Source organism: Cavia porcellus, unplaced genomic scaffold (assembly GCF_034190915.1).
Source record: "Cavia porcellus strain 051 isolate PalLab524CR breed Dunkin Hartley unplaced genomic scaffold, mCavPor4.1 scaffold_33, whole genome shotgun sequence".
Classification (NCBI taxonomy): Eukaryota; Metazoa; Chordata; class Mammalia; order Rodentia; family Caviidae; genus Cavia; species Cavia porcellus.
Window position 1 is genome coordinate 18,820,785 of NW_026947516.1, and position 19,525 is coordinate 18,840,309.

Below are 19,525 nucleotides of genomic sequence, written 5' to 3' on the forward strand. Positions count from 1 at the left end.
AAAGCTGGTGTGAGCTGTTGCCAGCAAACTGCTGCTTAGATCCATTATTTCACTGGTGGTTACAAAATGGTAATATTCAGTTTTAATTCTTTGACCTGTTAGATGGGGCTGTGGTTCATAAAACCATTTTCCTATTATGAGACAATTAGCATGTGACTGATTTGAAGCTTCTGAGTTGGAGACCACCATAGGAACTGTTTTCCTATTGTGAGGCAATTAACATGTAACTGATTTGAAGCTTCTGAGTTGGAGGAGACCATAAAACAATATAATAATTGTCAGTATATCAGTAAATTGCTTATATTCATCTGACCTTATAGAATTACATGAAGAGCTTAAACAAACTTATGATGATGATAAGAAAAATGTCTTTTTTATTCCACCAATATTTAATAAACATTTACTAGATATTTGGCACTGTGGAGAATTCCATGAAGACTACAGATATGGCTCCTAACTCTGATAATCAGCATCACAGTGACATGTGATTGTGAAAACAGTGCTGAGTATGGATAGCTTATAACTTAAATGACCAGTGATGTGTGGGGAGGTGTTATATAGGGCTATTGACCTGAAACTTTGGAGAATAGATATGATTTTTAGAGCCAAACCCTATTGATTTCTTTTTGACATCTGCCTTGGCGAAGTTTCAAAATGTGACATATTTTGTATTACTGATCGCCTGAGAGGCTACCATAATTGTCTCTAATCTGGTGTGCTTGCTTTATTCTTTCCTTCATAGAGCAGTGGGATTAATTCTCTTCAAGCATGGCAATGAAGTTACCTTCTTGCTCAAAATCTTCCAGGGCCTGTTATGTAAAAACCAGATTCTTGGTGGAACTGACCTTGAAGTCTTCAGAGTACCTGAAGTCTTCAGAGTACCTGAATTCAGTAACGGCCTTGCATGTCTGGGGAGGCGTGTATCATAGGAGGGAAGTGGCAATGGAAGAGGCAAGTCTGCAGACTGGCCAAGAAAAATGGAGACTGGGAGACAGGCATTTATAAGAAAGTCTTAAAAGTGTCCCATTGGGTGTTAGGGTTAATCCGGATTGCAAGGGCTGTGGAGTGAGCAAGGGACTTTGGTGTGGAGTAGTTATCATCATAAACTCATTTTGAAATTTTAAAGAATTGGCAGTTGGTCTGACTATAAAAAAATTATAGTAGAAAAGAGACAGTTCCAAGATGATGAACTCTTTTTTTTTCAATTTGCCCCGCTTCCTGTCTGGCTACCCCTGTCAGTTACTTATGTGTAATGAAAATGTCACCTGAAAAAAAAATCTGTTTACTTCTTTAATTTTTAGTAAGATCTATCTTAAAACACACAGAGATAATATAACTAGTGATTTTAATCAGTCTAAGGAGTTTAAAAGTAAAATGTCACGTGAGAAATGAAACCAGACATGTATCTCTAACCAAGATTAAATCTTCTCTTGCTTTTTTTTCCAGTGCTGGGCTTGGAACCCAAAGCCTTGCACTTGCTAAGCCAACGCTCTGCTACTAAGCTTTATTCCCACCCCGGTTTTATGCTCTTTTGACGCTTAACTGTGCCTATGTCTCCATCTGGGACCTAGTGAAATCATGATACAGGTAAAAGGAGTTATTGGTAAACACTGGTAAATAAATTCTAGAATCGTTGTATCAGTGCTAAAAGAGAATGTAAAAGTCATTTAGAACACATTTTGTTTATCAATTCTTCAATGTAACAGACATGAGACTTGTTTCTTCTTTTTCCTTTTATAAATAATACTGCCATGAACATTTGCAGAAAAATCTTTATTTGAATGTGTGTTTTCATTTCTCCGGGCTAGATACCTAGAAATGGAATTATTGGATGTATGCTAAATTTGTATTTACTTTTCAGAGAAACAGCCAACCATTTTTGTCAAACATTTTAAAAATTTTTATGAGTAATGTTTGAATTTTATAGTGATTACCTTCATTGTGGGGAATTGGTACAAGTACATAATATCTCCTTTCCCTATATCCCCTTTTTGTTTATGTATTTTATAAGGCTTTATCAAATTAATTGTCCTAAGTACAGATTAACAGCCAGACTCACAGGCAAAAAAATGTAGGATGTATGTAAGATAATTATATAAATCAAGGTAGATACCTTTAGATACATTGTCTATGCAGGATTACAATAACTTCTTTTCTTCTTTTTTCCTATTGTCTCTTCTTTATTTTGTGCTATATTTATATATTGGATTTCTCATATAAAAGAAACTATGCAATATATAAGCTTGTGTGTCTGATTTATTTTACTCAACATTGTGGTCTCAAGATAGCTGTTTTCCTACAAATGTTTATCCTTCTTTATGATGGAGTAGTACTACTTTGTGTATAAATACCACCCTTTCTTTATCCATTCACCTGTTGATGAACATATAGGCTACTTCGAAGATTTAGCTATTAGGAATTGTGCTGCTGTAAACTTGAGTATGTGTAGATCAGTGTAATATTATTTATTTAACTCTTTCAGGAATATATCTAGAAGGGGAACACCTGGGTCAAATTGAATTTCTATTTTTAATTTTTTGAGGAATTTCCATAATGATTTGCATAGTGATTATACCCATATACTCCCACCAACTATGTAGAAGCATTCTTTTTACTCTACAACCCCTCTAACACTTAGTATTGGTTAATTTCTTGCTGATAGCCATTACTTCTGGAGTAAAATGAAATCTTAGCATTATTTTAATTTGCATTTCCCCAATGGGAAACAATGTTGAACATTTTTTCATATATTGTACTTTGTCTGAGAAGTATCTATTCATTGCATTTTGTGTTGGATCTTCAAATTGAGAGGGGTGTCTAAGTTTTCTGATTTCTTTATGTATTTTAGATATTAGTTCTTTGTCTAAGGAGTGTCTGGAAAAATTTTTTTTCATTCCATAGATTGTCTCTTCACTCTATTGATGGTTTCTTTTGCTGTGCAGAAGATTTTTAATTTGATGCAATCCAAGTTTGGATTCTTTATATTATTTCTTTTACAACTGGGATTTTTGTTCAGGAAGTCTCTACTTATACCTATGTATTTAGAATTTTATGTATTTTGTCTTTCAGTTGATAGTTTCTCTTTCAATATTTAGATCTTTGATCCATTTTGATTTTAGTTTAGCGCATGGTAAGACATACAGGTCTAGTTCAGCATGTGGATAGCAAGTTTTCTCAGCACTACTGATTAGAGTCTAAATATCCAGTGAAAGTATGTGGCCTCCATGTCAAAGCTGAGTGTGCCTAGAATTGTTTCTACATCCTCTAGTCTATTGCATTTATCCAAGTCTGATTTTTTGGTAAGTACCATGATTTTTTTCTAGTTACTGCAGCTTTGTAGTATAACTTGAAGTCCAGTATAACTTGACGCCCCTGCCTTACCCTTGTTTCCTGGAGTTGCTTTTGCTCTTCTGCGTCTCTTCTGTCCTTTGTTAATTTTAGTACTGTTTTCTCTGATTCTGTGAAGAATACTATTGGTATTTTGATTGGGATTATGTTAAATCTATATGACAGTTTTGAAAGTATGGCCATTTTTGACTATTTTGTTTCTGCCCATTCAGGAACAAGGGATATCTTTCCATTTTTTTGATCTCTCATTTGATTTCCTATTTCAGAGTCCTGTAGTTTTCATTACAGAGGGCTTTCATTTCCTTGGTTAGATTAATTCTTAAATATTTCATTTTTCTTGATGCAATTGGGAAAGGTATGGTATCCCTAATTTCTCAGTGACTTTGGCATTGGTGTACAGGAACACTATTAGTTTTTGAATATATATTTTGCATACTAAGATCCTACTGAATTTGATTATTAATTCTACAAGTCTTTGGTAGAGTTTTTGGGGTCTTCTATGTAGAAGACCATGTCATTTGCAAACAATGATAATTTAACTTTTTGCTTTCCTATCCATTCCTTTTATGTCTTCCTCTTGACTAATTTCTGTGGCTAACATTTTGAGAACTGTATTGAACCTGGGCAGTGAGAGTGGACATCCTTGTTTTGTTCCTCATTTTAGACGGAAAGCTTTAAGCTTCTAATTGATACTATGTTAGCCATCTGTTTGTTGTAGATGGCTTTTATGAGATTGAGATAAAGAGCTCATATTTTCTTCAGTTATTTTAAAAATTGTGAATAAATGTTAGATTTTTTGAAATGGTTTTTTGGTGCCCATTGAGATGATTCATGTATTTTTTGTCCTTCTGTGATTTTAATGTATTATATTTATTGACTTGTGTATGTTGAATCATCCCTGCGTTCCTAGAACACAGTATACTTTGCTGCATTTTGTTTGCTAGTGTCTTATTGAGGATTTTTACATCTATGTTAATTAAAGAGATAAATGCCTTCCATGCCACACCTCCAGTGACCAGATCCCACCTCCTAACAGCAAGTCAGCTATAAGCCTCCAGAATCCGGCCACCATTCAAAAACCCTACCTATGAGCATCTGAGGCTTTGGGGAACATTTTAGATTTCAAATATAGCACCTTCTCTTGACTGTCAGTAGAAATGACTTTGAAAATCTGAAAAAATAACTATCACTCATACTTGGACCTGTAGAGAAGTAGGCCCAGGCTCCACACTAAACTCAGAGGACAAACCAAAGTCTGAGATGTTCCTCCCAGACTATTGATATATCTTCAAGTCTTAAGCACATATACTCTGCTACAAAAATTTTCTTGCTTTTCTTTTTGGCAAGATTTTAAATGTTGATCATTTTAGTATTTCCCTCATATTTTTGTATAACACATTTGCATAACTTGCTGACTTCTCAGTTTTTGTCATCATCTCTCTTCCCTCTTTCACTCTATTCCACCAGTATAACTATATTGTAATTTTGGTTACATTAGTATTTAGTGTATATGTTATGTTCATGTAAATCAGTTACATTTATGACTTATACAAGTTTTTGTTTATCTTGGAGTGAATAATCAACTTGGTATTTTTCAGTGTACTTGCCTCTGATTCAAACACAGACTCCTTCATTTTTCTAGAGTTCTCTTTTTGAAAATTCAGGCACATCAACTATTGCATTACTTTTATCTTTTCAGAGAAATCTAAATCCATTGTTTTCAGCGTCTGGTGTATAATTTTCATTATGGAATTGCCTTACATTGTCATCTAAGGATTCCTTTCCTTTTAACTATGTTAGATTTCTTTTAGCGTGTACTCTGTGTCTTAATTGTTTATGGTTTGTACTTTAGTTTTTGTGGAGAACATTTTTAGTAGCTTCCTTAATGTGTGTGCATGGAACTTAAATTGAGATCCTGAAAACAACTAAAAGTATCTTTAATTATGCCTTCATGAAGGCTGCCAGTTTGAGTATATAATCATGAGTGAGAAACAAGTTTTCTTCAAAATTTTTGATGGAATTGGTCTAGTGAATTCTAGTATCAAATGATAATTTAAGATATCTAAAGCCGTTTGGGATTCTGATTCTTTACATGTGGTCTACCCTGCTCTCTCACTTCTGTTGAAAACTTGTAAAATCCAATATTTTCTTGATAACGTGCCTTGTAATTTGTCTGTTTTCTTCCTATGTCCTAGGTACTCAGTGGGCCTTTATAACTCAGAAAGTCAAATCCTTTTCTGGGAAGTTTTATTGAATCATTTAATTGATTTTCTTTTGCTATTTGTCTCTCTTTGTGAAATTTTTACTTGAATATTACCCTACTTTCTGGAACATTTCCTCAGATTATCTTTGAAGCTTTCTATTGAGTTTTTCCTTTCTACCACATTTTTAATTTTTTAATTCTCTTTTTTATTTTCTGGATGTTCTTTTTTTGGTCAGTAACAGTATATTATCTCATCCTTTCAAGTAGCATCTGTTGTTGAGAGTTTCCATGAGAACTCTATTTAAAATTTTATTTCTGACCCTCACCCACTGTCTGTTTTCTCTGGAGAACATAAGCTTTTTAAGGGTAGATCTTCTTTCCTGTTTTATTTTTCCTCTAGTGAGATTTTTACAGCACCTCAACTAGTGCCTGGTTCACAGTGTTTAAGTATTTCTGGAATAAACTGAATTATCATTCTGATAATAATTAATTTTACGTAAGTACTGCATGCTAACAGATTGTACCCCTGTGAGTTTTGATCGTAATATACATTTTAAAGTTTTCTTGAAATACAGGTCTAATCTATGTCTCTGTCCTTTCCATTTTATTTATTTATTTATTTACTTATTTTTGAGACAGGATCTCACTATGTAGTTCTGGCTGGCCTTGAACCCAATATATAACTCAAGTTGGCCTCTTGGCTATCCTCCTGCCTCATCCTCCGCGGTGCGGATTACAGATGTGCACCATCATTCCTGGCACCCTGTTTTTATTGATACATAATTTAGATTAGAATGTTTTTGTCATATCTGGTGTTAATGCTTAAATTTAGGAATGGGAGAGAAAAGACCAATTAGAATATCTGAATAAAAGGATGAAATTTGCCAAATGTGAGCTTCGTTTTAGAATGATCCGACTGGGCCATCTTATTGGAGATCCCTTGGTATCAGTATCTTTAGCTGTCTCTTCTTGACTACTTTGATGCCCCTGATTATATTTGTCTGAGTTGCTTTTCTCTTGTTGCTGAGACAAAAAGTTGTTGCCAACATCTAAAATTAAAGGGAGGAAGGTTTATTTAGCTTACAGTTTGTAGAGAATTCAGTCCATAATCAGCTGACTGGAAAGCAGGGTGGCACATGGCAGAGAGGCAACAGTTCTGATGGTGGAAGACAGCAAAAGCAACAGGAGAGTGAGACAAGCCTCTTTTCCTCATTTATATTGTACCTAGTCAACTTAGATTAGGGTGGTGCTAATCTAATCATTGGACTGATCCAGCGGTCATGCATCGTTAATCCTAGCACCCTCAATCCCTGCACTGCATTATGAAATAATCACACACTCTAGATTCAGCCACCACCTGAAAAGCCCTATGACTGCATGAGGTTTTGGTAGGGGCATCTCCACACCAACCATAACAATATTCTTTCAGTCTTTGGATGTTATTGTCTGATACGAGAAAGGAAGAGGGCTGGTGAAGTCTCAGTATCCAAACTGCATACCTTTATTAAACCCCTCGATTTTCAGTGGGTACTGCATGATTTCACCTCAGCCTAGAAACAATACATCTAGCCTTTTACTGGAGTGGGAAACATGCCGAACTCTACAGAATGTGGGAGGAAATCTCAGGATCTGACTTTTTTAAGTATGGGGATGGAATGTCATCCTATAGATCCTCTGATTGTTGATCACTTAATATATTTGGAGTTATCAGGGAAATAGGAGTAAGGCATGACCACTTCAGGGCAAAGGTCTACAGGAGCAGGATTCCAGAACTTCCCAAACAGTATGAAGTATACCTAGAATCAGACCCTGGAGGACCTTGTCAAGATACGCCTTTCTCGTGAGGGGTAGAAAATAGCATCCACTATTAATTTTTTTTTTTTTTTTGCTTTTTTAAAGACAGGGTCTCACTATGTAGTTCATCTTGGCTTTGAACTCAGGCTGGCTTTGTATATCCCAGGCTGGCCTCAAACTTGAAGTAGTCCTCCTGCTTCAGCCTCTTGAGTGTTAAGATTATAGGCATGTACCACCACACCTAGCACATTCTTTACTTTTTAAGTAAAAATGAAAAAAAAAATTGGAAAAAGACCAAGTAGGATTCTAGAAAAGAAAAAATTAATTAAAACTCAAAGATTGGATTAACAGGGCTTTCAGTGTTGGAAAATAATGCGCAGAATACAGCATAGACAGAGAACTCCTGAAGAAGTGAGAGAAAATGGTGGAAAGAAAATAATCAAAGAAACACTGAGACTGGTTAATGGGAATATCTCATGGTTCAGAAATGCATGCAGAACCAGAAGATGAGGCAGTACATGTGAAGACACAGGAGAAGCTTGATATTTCAGGTTTCCCAAACCAAAGAAAATCTCTTAAAAGCAACTGGAGAGAAGAAAAGTTACTAAGAATAATGATTTGACTGACAGCAGTAATAGAAGTGAAAGATGGTGAAAAGCTGTCTTCAGTTTTCTGGGAGAAAATAGTGCTGTCAGTAACTGAGTTTGCTATCAAAAGATCCTTAATTTGCAAAATTGTATGTAAGTATGCACTGAGGAAGAAGGTAGATCATAAAAGAAATTATAATAGGAATTAGGCAGTTTTGAAGCGCTAAATGATAATATCATATGTAAAAACTTATGAAATTTTAATAAACAGGAATGTAGAAGAAAGTCTCTCATCCTAAATGCTTACATTGGAAAAGAAAATATTTTTTGAATGTGGCATTTATACAGATCAGAGTACTACCCTGCCATAAAGAAGGATAAATTTGAGTCATTTGTAAGAAAATGGATGTATCTTGAGACTATAGTGTTAAGTGAGATAACTCAGACACACAAGATTAAATAGTGCATGGTTTCTCTTATATGAAAAAACTCAATGTATGTTAAATATGACATAAAAGACAGATAACCGGAAGAAATAGAGAAAAGGAGGTATTATAATTCAGTGTGGACAGTGTATCTAAAAGTGTACCTTGAGTTAGTACAATTGTCTTAAACGTGTTTTATATGTTCGTTGGCTTGTTAGCCTGACTTTCAATCTGTATATAAGATTAGCTTTATAAGGTCCTATAAGATTAATAAGTGAATTTGATGATGGAAAAACAAAAGGGGTAGAGAGCAGTGGAAAAAATTTAAATGTGTTGTGTATATGTACCAAGTCTATATAGAGGATGTAATTAGTATGTACTGCAAAGATGTAACAATAAAAGTCAAAAAAGAAGCAAAAAATCAGAAGCTAGGCATGATGGTGTACACCTGTAATCCTGGCACTGTAGGAAACTGAGGCAGGAAGCTAGTAAGTTTGAGCCCAGCATGGGCGACTTAGCAAATTAGTGCCTGTCAAAAATGGTGGATGACTGCTGGGCATGGTGGCAAACACCTGTCATCCCAGTACTCAGGAGGCTGCGGCAGGAGAATTGCCAGGAATTTGAAGCCAGCCTGAACTAAGCAGTGAGACCCTGACTCAAAAAGCAAACAAATAAAAAACAAAAAACAGTGGATGGAGCAGGGATGTAGCTCAGTGTAAAGCTTTGGGTTCAAAATCTAGTAAAAAATTAAGAAAGAAAATTATAGAAACAAATGAGCTAAGCAACCATTTTAAGGTGGTAGGAAAAGAATAACAGCACAAACCCAAATAACATAGATGGAAAGAAATTGATGAATCAGAAAGTGAGTGGGTAATACGGAAGCTTTAAGAAGTTAAAAAGTTGATTTATTGAGAAGAGCAATCAACTGATACATATCAAATGAGATTAATGAAGGAAAGCTAACATAATGACACAAACACCCTGAGTAATGAAAAAAAGATGAATACACATGCAGAAATAAGAGGATCATAAGTGGAGAGAGAAGCAGTTATATTAGTAAATTTGAATGTTTAGACCAAATGAACAAGTATACATAGAAATGCTGTTTATCAGAAATGATTTAAAAATTAGTCTGAATGGCCCTTAACAAAGAAATGGGATCATTTAAAAAATATATTAAAGAAAATTCCAGGTGATGTGGCTTTATTGGCAAGCTTATACTTATTTGAGAAAATTTTCAAATCTCTTTTGTGAGGCATTAAAAAAAAAAAAAAAACCGAGTCTCATTGTGTAGTTTACGCTGGGCTTGACCTCACTATGTCATTCAGGCTGGCCTTGAACTAATGGCAATCCTCCTGCCTTGGCCTTCCAAGTATGCACCACCATTCCCGGCTAAAATTTTCAATTATATATAATCTTACCCAAATATAAATAAGGGGACTGTTTTCTAGCTGAGTGGAGCGTAAATGAAGACCATTTCAGAAAGGAAAACCATTATTGTCAGTGTTGCTCATGAATATAGTTGTGAAAATCTTAAAATACTAACTAAATGCAGCAGATATAAAATTTTTATAAGGTTGAGACTATCACAAGTCTGCGGAGATGCTCTAATGTCAGATAACCCATAATGCAATTTACCACAGAACAAATTACAAGGAAAAATCATCATCTCAATGGATAGAATTGTAGCTTTCATTAAAATTTTGTACCAAATTATCCTGAAAAATCTCAAAATAAGAATAGATGGGAAATTCATAATATATTAGAGGGTATTATGATAAACCATGGTAAATATAGTTTATAGTGAACTAGTAAATGTTTCCCTTTCAGATCAAGAGAAGAGAAACATATCCATTGTCACCATATTAATTCAGCTTTATAGTAGATGTTCTAGGTAGGTATATGAGAAGAGAAAAAACTGGTAAAGTTACTGAAAGAAGAAACAAAGCTATTAATATTTATATTTTTGGCTCCCCCATCGTGTATGAATTTAATGAAGAAAATAACTAGTGCCAGCTCGTAAAAGAATTAGAATGAACAATGGACACACACCTGTGACACTATTTTGCTTAGTTGTGAGAAACTGAGATGGGCTGGGGATTTAGCTCAGCAGCATAAGCACCTGCCTTATAAGCGGGCAGTTGAGTTCGATCCCCAGTACCCCCCAAAAAAAAAAAAAAGAAAAAAAAAAAAAAAAAGAAAAGAAAAGAAAAAAAGGAAAGAAAAGAAACTGAGACAAGATTCCGTTTGAAATGGTCTTAGTCTTTCACTCCATTTCCCCTTCATATTTGGGGCAATTTATAATGAACCCAATAAATGGTATTTGTAGGTGATACAATTTTATCCTATCATAAGTATTTCCAGAATATACCCACAATTTTTTTTCAAAAATTGAATATTTTTCCTCTTAAAAATCAAATAACAGAAAGTAAATAATAGCAAAAGAGGGGCATAATCAGACCTGAACATAGGTCTTCTAGGTCTTCTAGCAATTCTCAAGATAGTGAGCCGAGATAGTCACAGAGCTCACCTTTATTTATCTCTCCACTGTTTTTGTTCTCTGATGTTCTGGTGTTTTAAAACCCTTTTGTATGTGTTTTGTTCTTAGTATCTTGAAGGCTGTTGTTTTAATATGTTTTCCTATTTGTTTTTGTTTGTTTCAAATGGGTGAGTAAATTGGATCTACATTGTTCCACCTTGGCTGGAAACAGAAGTCCACTTAAATTACATGGCTCATCATTTGTTGAGTAGTCTTCTCTTATTAATAAAGTATTGTTTTAATAACACGCTTTGCTCTGGTCTAGTTGTTTAGCCTTTCCCTTAGAAGCATGCTCAGATTTTGCTTGTTCATTTTTAAAGTAACTGATAATTTAAAGGCCCAATATGTTAGGACCTATAGAGTAGGAGCCTAGTGGTAGATAGTTCCTGAAGCATTTCAGCGCTTTCTTATGCTACATGCTTTGTTATTAATGGCTGTTGAACTTGTGGAGTTTTGACCCCCTGATGTATCTCAAAAATGATAATGAAAGACAGACTGAGAACAGTCATGGACAGGCCCATATGACTGTATTATATTCATGCATTGGCTTGGAGTGAACAGCTCTGTGGCATTACTCTTGAGTTATAAATTCCATCTTCGAGCTTGTGTAATCCAGCTGGGGCAGACCAATAGTGATTTGTAGAAATTTTCCTGTTCTTGGTACATTGTTATTATTTATTTTTTAAAACACAGAAAACTGTCCAGATATTAGCTCATATATTACAGATTTGTGACTAGACTACAATAGACATGGTGTTTTTCTAAGGAGTCTATAAAGAATGTGGCTTAACTTGGCAGGGTATGATATAAATTCTTGTGTTTGAGTATGAATTTTATTTATACTTATATATCAACTGTTCATTTTTATGTTAAAATATAATTCAGATATTCTTGGCTTACCTCAAATATTCTCTGTATCTCACAAAATAAAGAAAAAAATGTTAGGTACTGCTTTCCATCTTTCAAAAGATCCTTCAAATGTGGCCAGACTGTTTCAGAAACAGCAATTAGCTTATCCCTGATAATAATGACCAGGGAGAAAAAAAAAAGAAATTGAGATCTTTGAAATAAAGAAATCATTACATTTGGTTGCTTTTGGCCTCCTCTGCTGGCAGACCATCTGCAGGAGCGCTCACAGGCCCAGGACTGCTGCCTTTGGGTCCTCAGGGCTCCTTCCTTCCCTTTTCCTGTGCCCTGAGCTCATCTGCACTAATGCTGAGAGCCAGGAATATGCAAGATAAAACAAAGAAGACTCTGACTTTTGATTTACATTATTTGAAACTAAATAATTAACATCAGAATAATGAGGAGTTGACTGTCTCATGCTGAGTTATACTCTTTTAATCCAAAGGTATCTTTTCCTTAGCATTTTACCCTGTCCTAATCATAGCGGCCTATGTAAATATTTGGGGTTTGGGTAGGATGAAAATAAAATAGGAATTAGAAAGAAGATGCAAGCCAGGGATTTAGCTCAGTGGCATGAGTCCCTGCCTTGCAAGCTCATGGTCGTGAGTTCAATCCCCTGTACCAAACAAAGAAGAAAGAACATGCACTTTTGAAAAATAAGCTTTCAGAGAGATTTTAAAAGCTTAACTATGTTGAATGCAATTCCCATTGCTGTTCCTACCTCAGCACAGTTTTGGTTTTGTTTTGTGTTCTTTCTTGGGGGGTAGTGCTTAACAGCTTGTGTTTTTCTTTTCAGCTACTAAGTCAGGATTGTTGCCTCCACCACCTGCACTTCCTCCGAGACCTTGCCCATCACAGGTAGGAGACAGATCGGATTTTTGTCCCCCATTTGGTAGGCTAGTGGCATTAAGGCTTGCGAGGGCTGATCGGGATAGATCTGGTCTGTCAGATTCTCAAGATAATACCTGGGTGAAGAAAGCAGAGCACAGTTTAGTTTCTTCTCATCCATTCAGCCTCCCAGCCTCCCGCTGGAAGAAAGGTTCATCAGTAAGCTACCAAGCAAGCATGTACTAGCAGATTGTTCACTGAGGGTTGCATGTGGTTTTCTTTTTCTTTTCAAGAGTACTGGGGATTGAATCCATAGCACTCACACTGACCTACATCTTAGTTACCTCACCCCCAACTCCTTTTATTTTGAAATGGACTAATTATGGTTCATGTCTAGATGTGCCCCCAAAGCCTCATGTGGTCATAGGTGGGGATTTTTCAGAGATGGCTGGAGCTAGTGTGTGTTATGCTGGAATTGATTCAAGGCACAGTGCTATGATCAAGAACATGAGGATTAAGGGTATGAGTACTACCTGCTCTAAGTAGTCTGGATAAGATATAAGGGGATCGAAAGAGCTGTGGCTGTCCTTCGTTGCTTTGCTGCCTTCCTCCTGCCATGAGCTGTTCTCTGCAACACCACTCTGCCTTGGAGCCAGCCAATTATGGAATGCAAGTTTTACTGATTGTGAGTTAAATAAACCTTTCCTCCCTTAACTTTGGGTGTCAGGTACTTTGTCTTAGCAATGAGAAAAGTAACTAAGACACAGGATCATGTTAATTACCCAAGCTGGGCCCAAACTTGGGATCCTTTTGCCTTAGCCTCTTGCAGTGCTGGGATTACAAGTGTGTGCCATTGTGCACTGCTGTTTGTTTTTATACAGAGAGAGAAATAGCAAGTGTGTCTGTCTAGTTAGGGTGAGGGTATGTATAGTGCATGCAGTCTGAATGACTATATTTTCATTAACATTTTAGGAATTGTGTTGGTTCTATATAATCTATAAAAAGTAAATGGTCATCAACATGGAGATAGTGCTGTGATCTGAGCCTATGGTGCTTTCTTTCGGGTAGTGATTGTTCCCCGAAAGATGAATTGAAGCAGTAGGAGTGGGCAAGTGTCACTAAAATCTGTTTCACCAGTGAACTAGTTTTGCCTTATTTACATGTGCTACTATGTGAGAAGCAACAAATGTGCAGAATGGGTATAAGTGCTACAGAGTTTTCTTTTCCTTAATTGCGGCTGAAGAAAGTTGCTGTCTTTAAAGACTCTAATTTCTATAGAAAGTTCTCTGTGAAGACAGTTGCAATGCCTGCTTCATTCTTCTAGGTGGTTCAGAGCAATACCTTTCCATGTGGTACATCTCAGGATAAAGGCAGTGAAGCCTTTAGTGTTTGCTTGTTCTTCTGACAGACAGTTGAATGGTCTTTAAATCTACTCAACCATGAGATTCAGATACCATGAGGTGTGGCTTCTTGCTTTGGTTTGAAGGGTACTGAATAGCTCAGTTCTTTTTTTAAATTATTATTTAAAAGGAAAAAGAGAAAAAACAAAACAAAACAAAACAGTGTAAGGGTACAAGTAATACAGAACTACAAAAAAAAAAACCCAGAAATCACCAGTTAATAGATTACACATTATCATCTTAGAGATAGTTGCTCAAGTCACAGGATCAAAGCATACAAAGTGGACATTCAAACAGTGAGACTGCAAACAGTTGTGTTCAATGATCCAACCAAAAACATTAATATGGTCATCTATCCTAACACACCTAAACACACTTGCAGTTGTATCCTTTAGAGCACTTTTTTTCTCTCTTTTTTTACAACAAAATTAACACATTTGGGGTTTTATTACTCCCATAGTTCTTATTACTTTTTTGTTTGTTTGTTTGTTTTTGTTTTTTTTTGGAAGAGAATAAAACCAAATATGACAAAACAAAGCTGTCAGTCAAAACCAAGGATAGACATAGCACATGATGTAAAATCAGAGTACAAGTTTATCAACAATGGTTACCATAATGCCTCTTGCTTCCTTAAAAAGAATTGCCTATATCATTAGGTATTATAAAGTTGAACAAAACAGTAGAGAACAAGACCAATAAAACCTAAACATTGTAAACATTACAGGACTTCAAAAGAAGGTAATAGTAAACCAGAATAGCTCAGTTCTTAACCTGCATGTATACAAGTGAGAACTCCTTGTCCAGAATTCACCGTTAGCTTTAAGAGATATTGATCATTTATTAAGCAACTATTGAGTCCTTTCTGTTTATCTAATGCCAGACCTTAGTTCCACCCTGAGCCTTTCCTTGGTTATATTTTTTGCTCATTCAAGATTATTAGTTATGTTAATTGTGCATCTACAGTATGGACCTTCAGTGCATAATTTAATCTTCACAAAACTTTATAAAGTAGGTACTAATATTATCCTTTTCTTACTGAGAAGGAAATTGGAATCTACAGGGCTTAAACACAACACCAGGTTGGAATAGCTAGTAGGACCAAGCTTCTTAATTACAGTCTTTAGGCTTCTCCTCTCCCCATCACTAAAATCAAAGTGTCAATATCTAGAGCAATAGAGAAGTCCCCCTGCATTTGTAACTGAGACATTAACCATGTGACAGGTCCTAGATTGGTGGTGGCAAACCTATGGAATTCATGCTATTTTTTAATTTTAAGACAAAGAGTGTTAATCTATGAGTTATTTTTTTTCTAAACTGAAACCTGTCTCCAGGTTTAATTGCAGTGTTGGTACTTTGTGATAGATAAGTGAGTTTTGGGTTGCAGTTTGGGCGCTTGCCATCACTGATCTAGATGAACCTAGATGCATTGAAGCCCCTGGTAATGACAGCAAACTGGGCTCCCTCATGACAAAATTAGCAGACATTGCAGGAGCTTATCTGCCAGCTGCTAGTTTCAAGCTTTGGCTTGAGAGCCACCTGGATAAATGTGCGGAAGACCTGTCCCAAAGGGCTTTTGTAACCAACCTCCTTATCTTCCTTTCCACTGTTGCACAAATGACAATAGGTACTTCCTAGTCTGAAATGTGCAACTGCTATCAGCAGTCCTCATCTGAGCCACTTGAGGTGGGCTTCCTGCTTGCGTTGGGGCTTAGTGAGGGAGGATCTGACAGGGAGACTAGAAATCTCAAGTCACTGTTAATGAATGAGTCTGCTTCTTTGTCTACCAGATTTCCTAGCACAGTGTAAACACTGAGCCCAGCACTCAGCACGGGCCTCCATCTCAGCTGCCTAACTGTGGAGAAGAGAATGCAGGAACAGGTGTGAAGGAAATGTAGGCAGAAAATTGCTAGGCTCTTTTCCTCCTATTTTTCCCTTTTTTCCTCTTTAACTGGGGTACATATATGAAGTCCTGGATAGTAAACATGTGGTTATATTTAGTTTCTGAGCCATGGAAAATTCTTAATATCGACTCTAGGAGAAACATGCTGACCATCTGTATAGGATACCGTAATCTTTCCCAAACTTCTTGTGATGAAACAGTTTATGGGAGATGTTAATAGGGTACTAGGGTTACACAAACTTGTGGGCTCCTGGCCTTTACCTTCTCTGAGAGATTCATAGTTCATGTGAAACCTCTAAAAGCTGCCTTACTGCAAAACAAAAGGAAAGTTAGTCAGTAATGTTAAACCTGGAAGCTCATGTTTTTATTTATAAAATACCTACTAATATCCTGAGGGCTTAGTGGTTTGGAAACACTATTAGTATACCAGCCTAGAGGTATTGCTAAGAATATTCTAAATCAGTCTTACCTGTCAACTCATTTCTACATTGTGTGATTAAATTTTATGTTATCCCAATAGTTTCTGTAGAAAAGTTAAAAGTGAAAGTTTAGTGTACATTACCTTGGGATTTCAAATTTTCCCATTTCTTTCCTTGCTTTTATGTTCCTTCTTATTTTCTCATGAGGTTGCCTCTACTGTCTCACAGCAAATTTGGTTACAGAGCACTTCAACTTATTTTTCTTTTGTTCTGTTTTAAAAAATATTCCTTGCTGTATATGGACCACCACCCAAACTTTGGAATATGCATGTGATGTGTCTACAGAGACATCTTTAATGGTGCTTAGATTGCAGTGCCATCACCAAGAGCCCTAGGGAGAAACCAGAGAGTCTGGGGGCAATTAAAGTCATTACACTTCTTAGTAGATCTGGAGGAGATTAAAATCAAATTTATAAATTATTTTTGGATCTAAATTTTTCATGTACTTTAACTTGATAAATGGGAAAGACTAGGTTGTTAATAAACAAGAAAATGTTCCCTATAAAGGAACGTTATTTAAAAAAAAAACTTTGTGGCCAGTCAATAGTGATATGTTTTCAAAGTCTAGGTACCCTATGTCAGAAAAATGAGCTTGTAAATTCACATATGTATCTACATATAATAAAATATGTATAATTTTATCAAGTGAGAGAGATGAAGTATAGGTTTTCAGTGTAAAATGCATTTTAGCTGGCTATACTAAGCACTGCTGTGATATGAACATCTGGATTAGGTTATACAAATGGGGCCCCAAAGTTAGGAAAAGGAATAAATTTTAAAAACTAGATCTTTTGTTTTTCATATTGTAGGTAAGTTCAAGGAGGACCAAGTGAATACATAAAAAATTCAAATGATTTAGATCCCTTATTTTCCTGTGGAAAAACTAGAAACCAGACCATGGTCTTTTGACTGAAGTCAGGAGAGAGAGAGTTTTTTTTTTAAAGCCTGATTCATTGCATAAAAAAATAAAAAGCAATTAGAATAAACTGTTTCAGATAGAGCAGTGGTAAACTGAAAATTAAACTTATTAGCTCACTGTGTACCTATAAGTTGAGTAAAATGCCATCGGCAGAGCTTGTGCTTGCCTGGTAGGTCAGTTCTTTGGCAAGGAACTCTTTGGTACTCATAGTTAACTTCCTTTTTGATAGCATTGATCTCATGCCAAATTTCTATAGCAGTTGTGACAGAGCCATGACTTTAGTATAATTATATTTAATAAAGAAAATAATTTGGTTATACAAAGTTATTATCTTTTAAGTTTTATATTAGCACCACCTTTGATAAATTGGGACTTACTCTAAACTCATATGCTCAAAATTTTCCTACTTGTTACACTAGCTGCTCACCTTATAATAGCAAGTACTTTTTGTTAGCAATGTTATGAGCACTTAAGTACCATAAGAGGGTAAAAGCACTGTGAAAGAAACATCTTATTATACCTTTAAGCTTAGAGGGACCAAGGAAGTTCATGAAATGGGTGAAATGCCCAGTGAAATGAGACTAACAAGAGAACCTTTCTTTTTAGATGGGTGAGGCATACAAAGCTTCACTGTAGAGTACAAACCAAGCGCAAGGAAATAAACATGCAAGAGGTCCTGGTATGTTTGAGAAACTACTGGAGATTTGGAAAGCCAGATTTGGCGGAAAGAGAGCCTGAGTGTTCTGGAGGTGACATGGAGGAACAAGCTGTTTCCTCATCTCTGCACCCACTGGCGCCAGAGCTATGGGAGAGAAGTAGTCTCCCAAGGGAGTTTTCTCTGGAGTGCAGTATGGTTGTACATAGCCTAGTTGTTCTTACCCTTTCCTGCACAGTGGAATCATGAGGAAGCTTTAAACCTGGGGAGGCCCAGAAATTGGAGACGAGTTTGTGAGGCCTGGCCATTGGGAATTTTAAACATTTGTCTAGGCAATTTTGAAGTGCAGCCAGAGTTGAGAAGCAGTGAATTAAAGCAGGAGGAAGAAATGTTCAAAAAAGAGGTTGAGAGTGTCAGGAATTTCTCTAAATTCTTAAAGGGCTTACTGGGAGTGGATAGGTGAAAATCAGGAGGTCAGCTTATAAATGTACCCAGACCCTGTGGGGGCAGGAATCCTAATCATGAGGAATTGTGTGGCGACTGATATGAATGGGGAGAAAGGGCTTGATAGGAAGCTCCTGTGGGAAACACTAGTCACTGTGCACCTCAGGACCTGTGTGTACTATGATGAGAGACTAGCCATGAACACAGATGGCCTGGAAAGGTGATGTTGTAGTCAGGGTTTGCAAGGGAAGCAATTTAATACAGAACACATAATTTATAAGATTATTTTATAATAGTCACCCAAAGAGTCAAACATAATAGAATGCAGGTGATCAGTGCACACACTAAAGACCCCAAAGAATCCAGCTGACAGCCTGTATCTCGTGGCAGTGTCCTGCATGAGTCCACCTGGAGACCTAGAGGCCATGACAATGTCCTCCTCAAGTCCAGCTGGAAGCCTAGATCCCATGACAATGTCTCATGCAAATCTGCTTCACGAATGTGCACTGGGAAGACCCAAATGTTAGTAGTGGAAGCTAGAAAGTCTGTGCCAGGAGACTGAGGGATCTGCACTGGAGACAGGAATCGACACTCAATAAGAGTTAGAGCTCCCCTGAAAAGAGCTGCAGCTATCTTCAGCAACAGCGAGGTCTTGAGCTCTTCCAGTGATGAGAACTGAGTTCATATCAGGAAAGCCAATGTGACAAGCTTCTCCAGGAGAATCAACAGCCCACTATCTTCTCCTCCAGTTCTGTTTTTATGCTGTTGGCAACAGTCCTCAGGTGGGCCATCCACACCCAGCACCATGTTGATTCAGTTCAGGTGGGTGTTACAAATTGCCCACTAGTTAATCTTCCTAGGGTAACTAGACTCAACAAGGTCTGCTTAGCTCATCTTTTATCTGACTTTGCTATCTGGCTAGGATCAGGGCCTGAAGGCTATACTAAACTTGGTTGGAATATGCTGGGCATGGTGCTTTTTTCCAAAGCCAAATTTCTTAGGCACAACTTTTTATAAAATAGTGCTTTTGTTTTGTTTGGAAAGAAAGATTTGGCTTACTTAAATTCAAACAGCAGCTGGTAAACCCTGAAAGTCTTC

General features: G+C 36.5%; 1 protein-coding gene across 13 annotated transcripts in view; it reads left to right on the forward strand.

The window, feature by feature from the left end:
- The window catches only part of Reps2 (RALBP1 associated Eps domain containing 2), a 270,779-nt gene that overhangs the window by 174,799 nt on the left and 76,455 nt on the right, over positions 1-19,525 (forward strand). For all 13 annotated transcript variants that reach the window (XM_063242948.1, XM_063242951.1, XM_063242953.1 and 10 more), the window contains one exon: positions 12,599-12,660. In XM_063242948.1, coding sequence (XP_063099018.1) covers positions 12,599-12,660 — 62 coding nt within the window. The remainder of the gene's footprint in view (positions 1-12,598; positions 12,661-19,525) is intronic.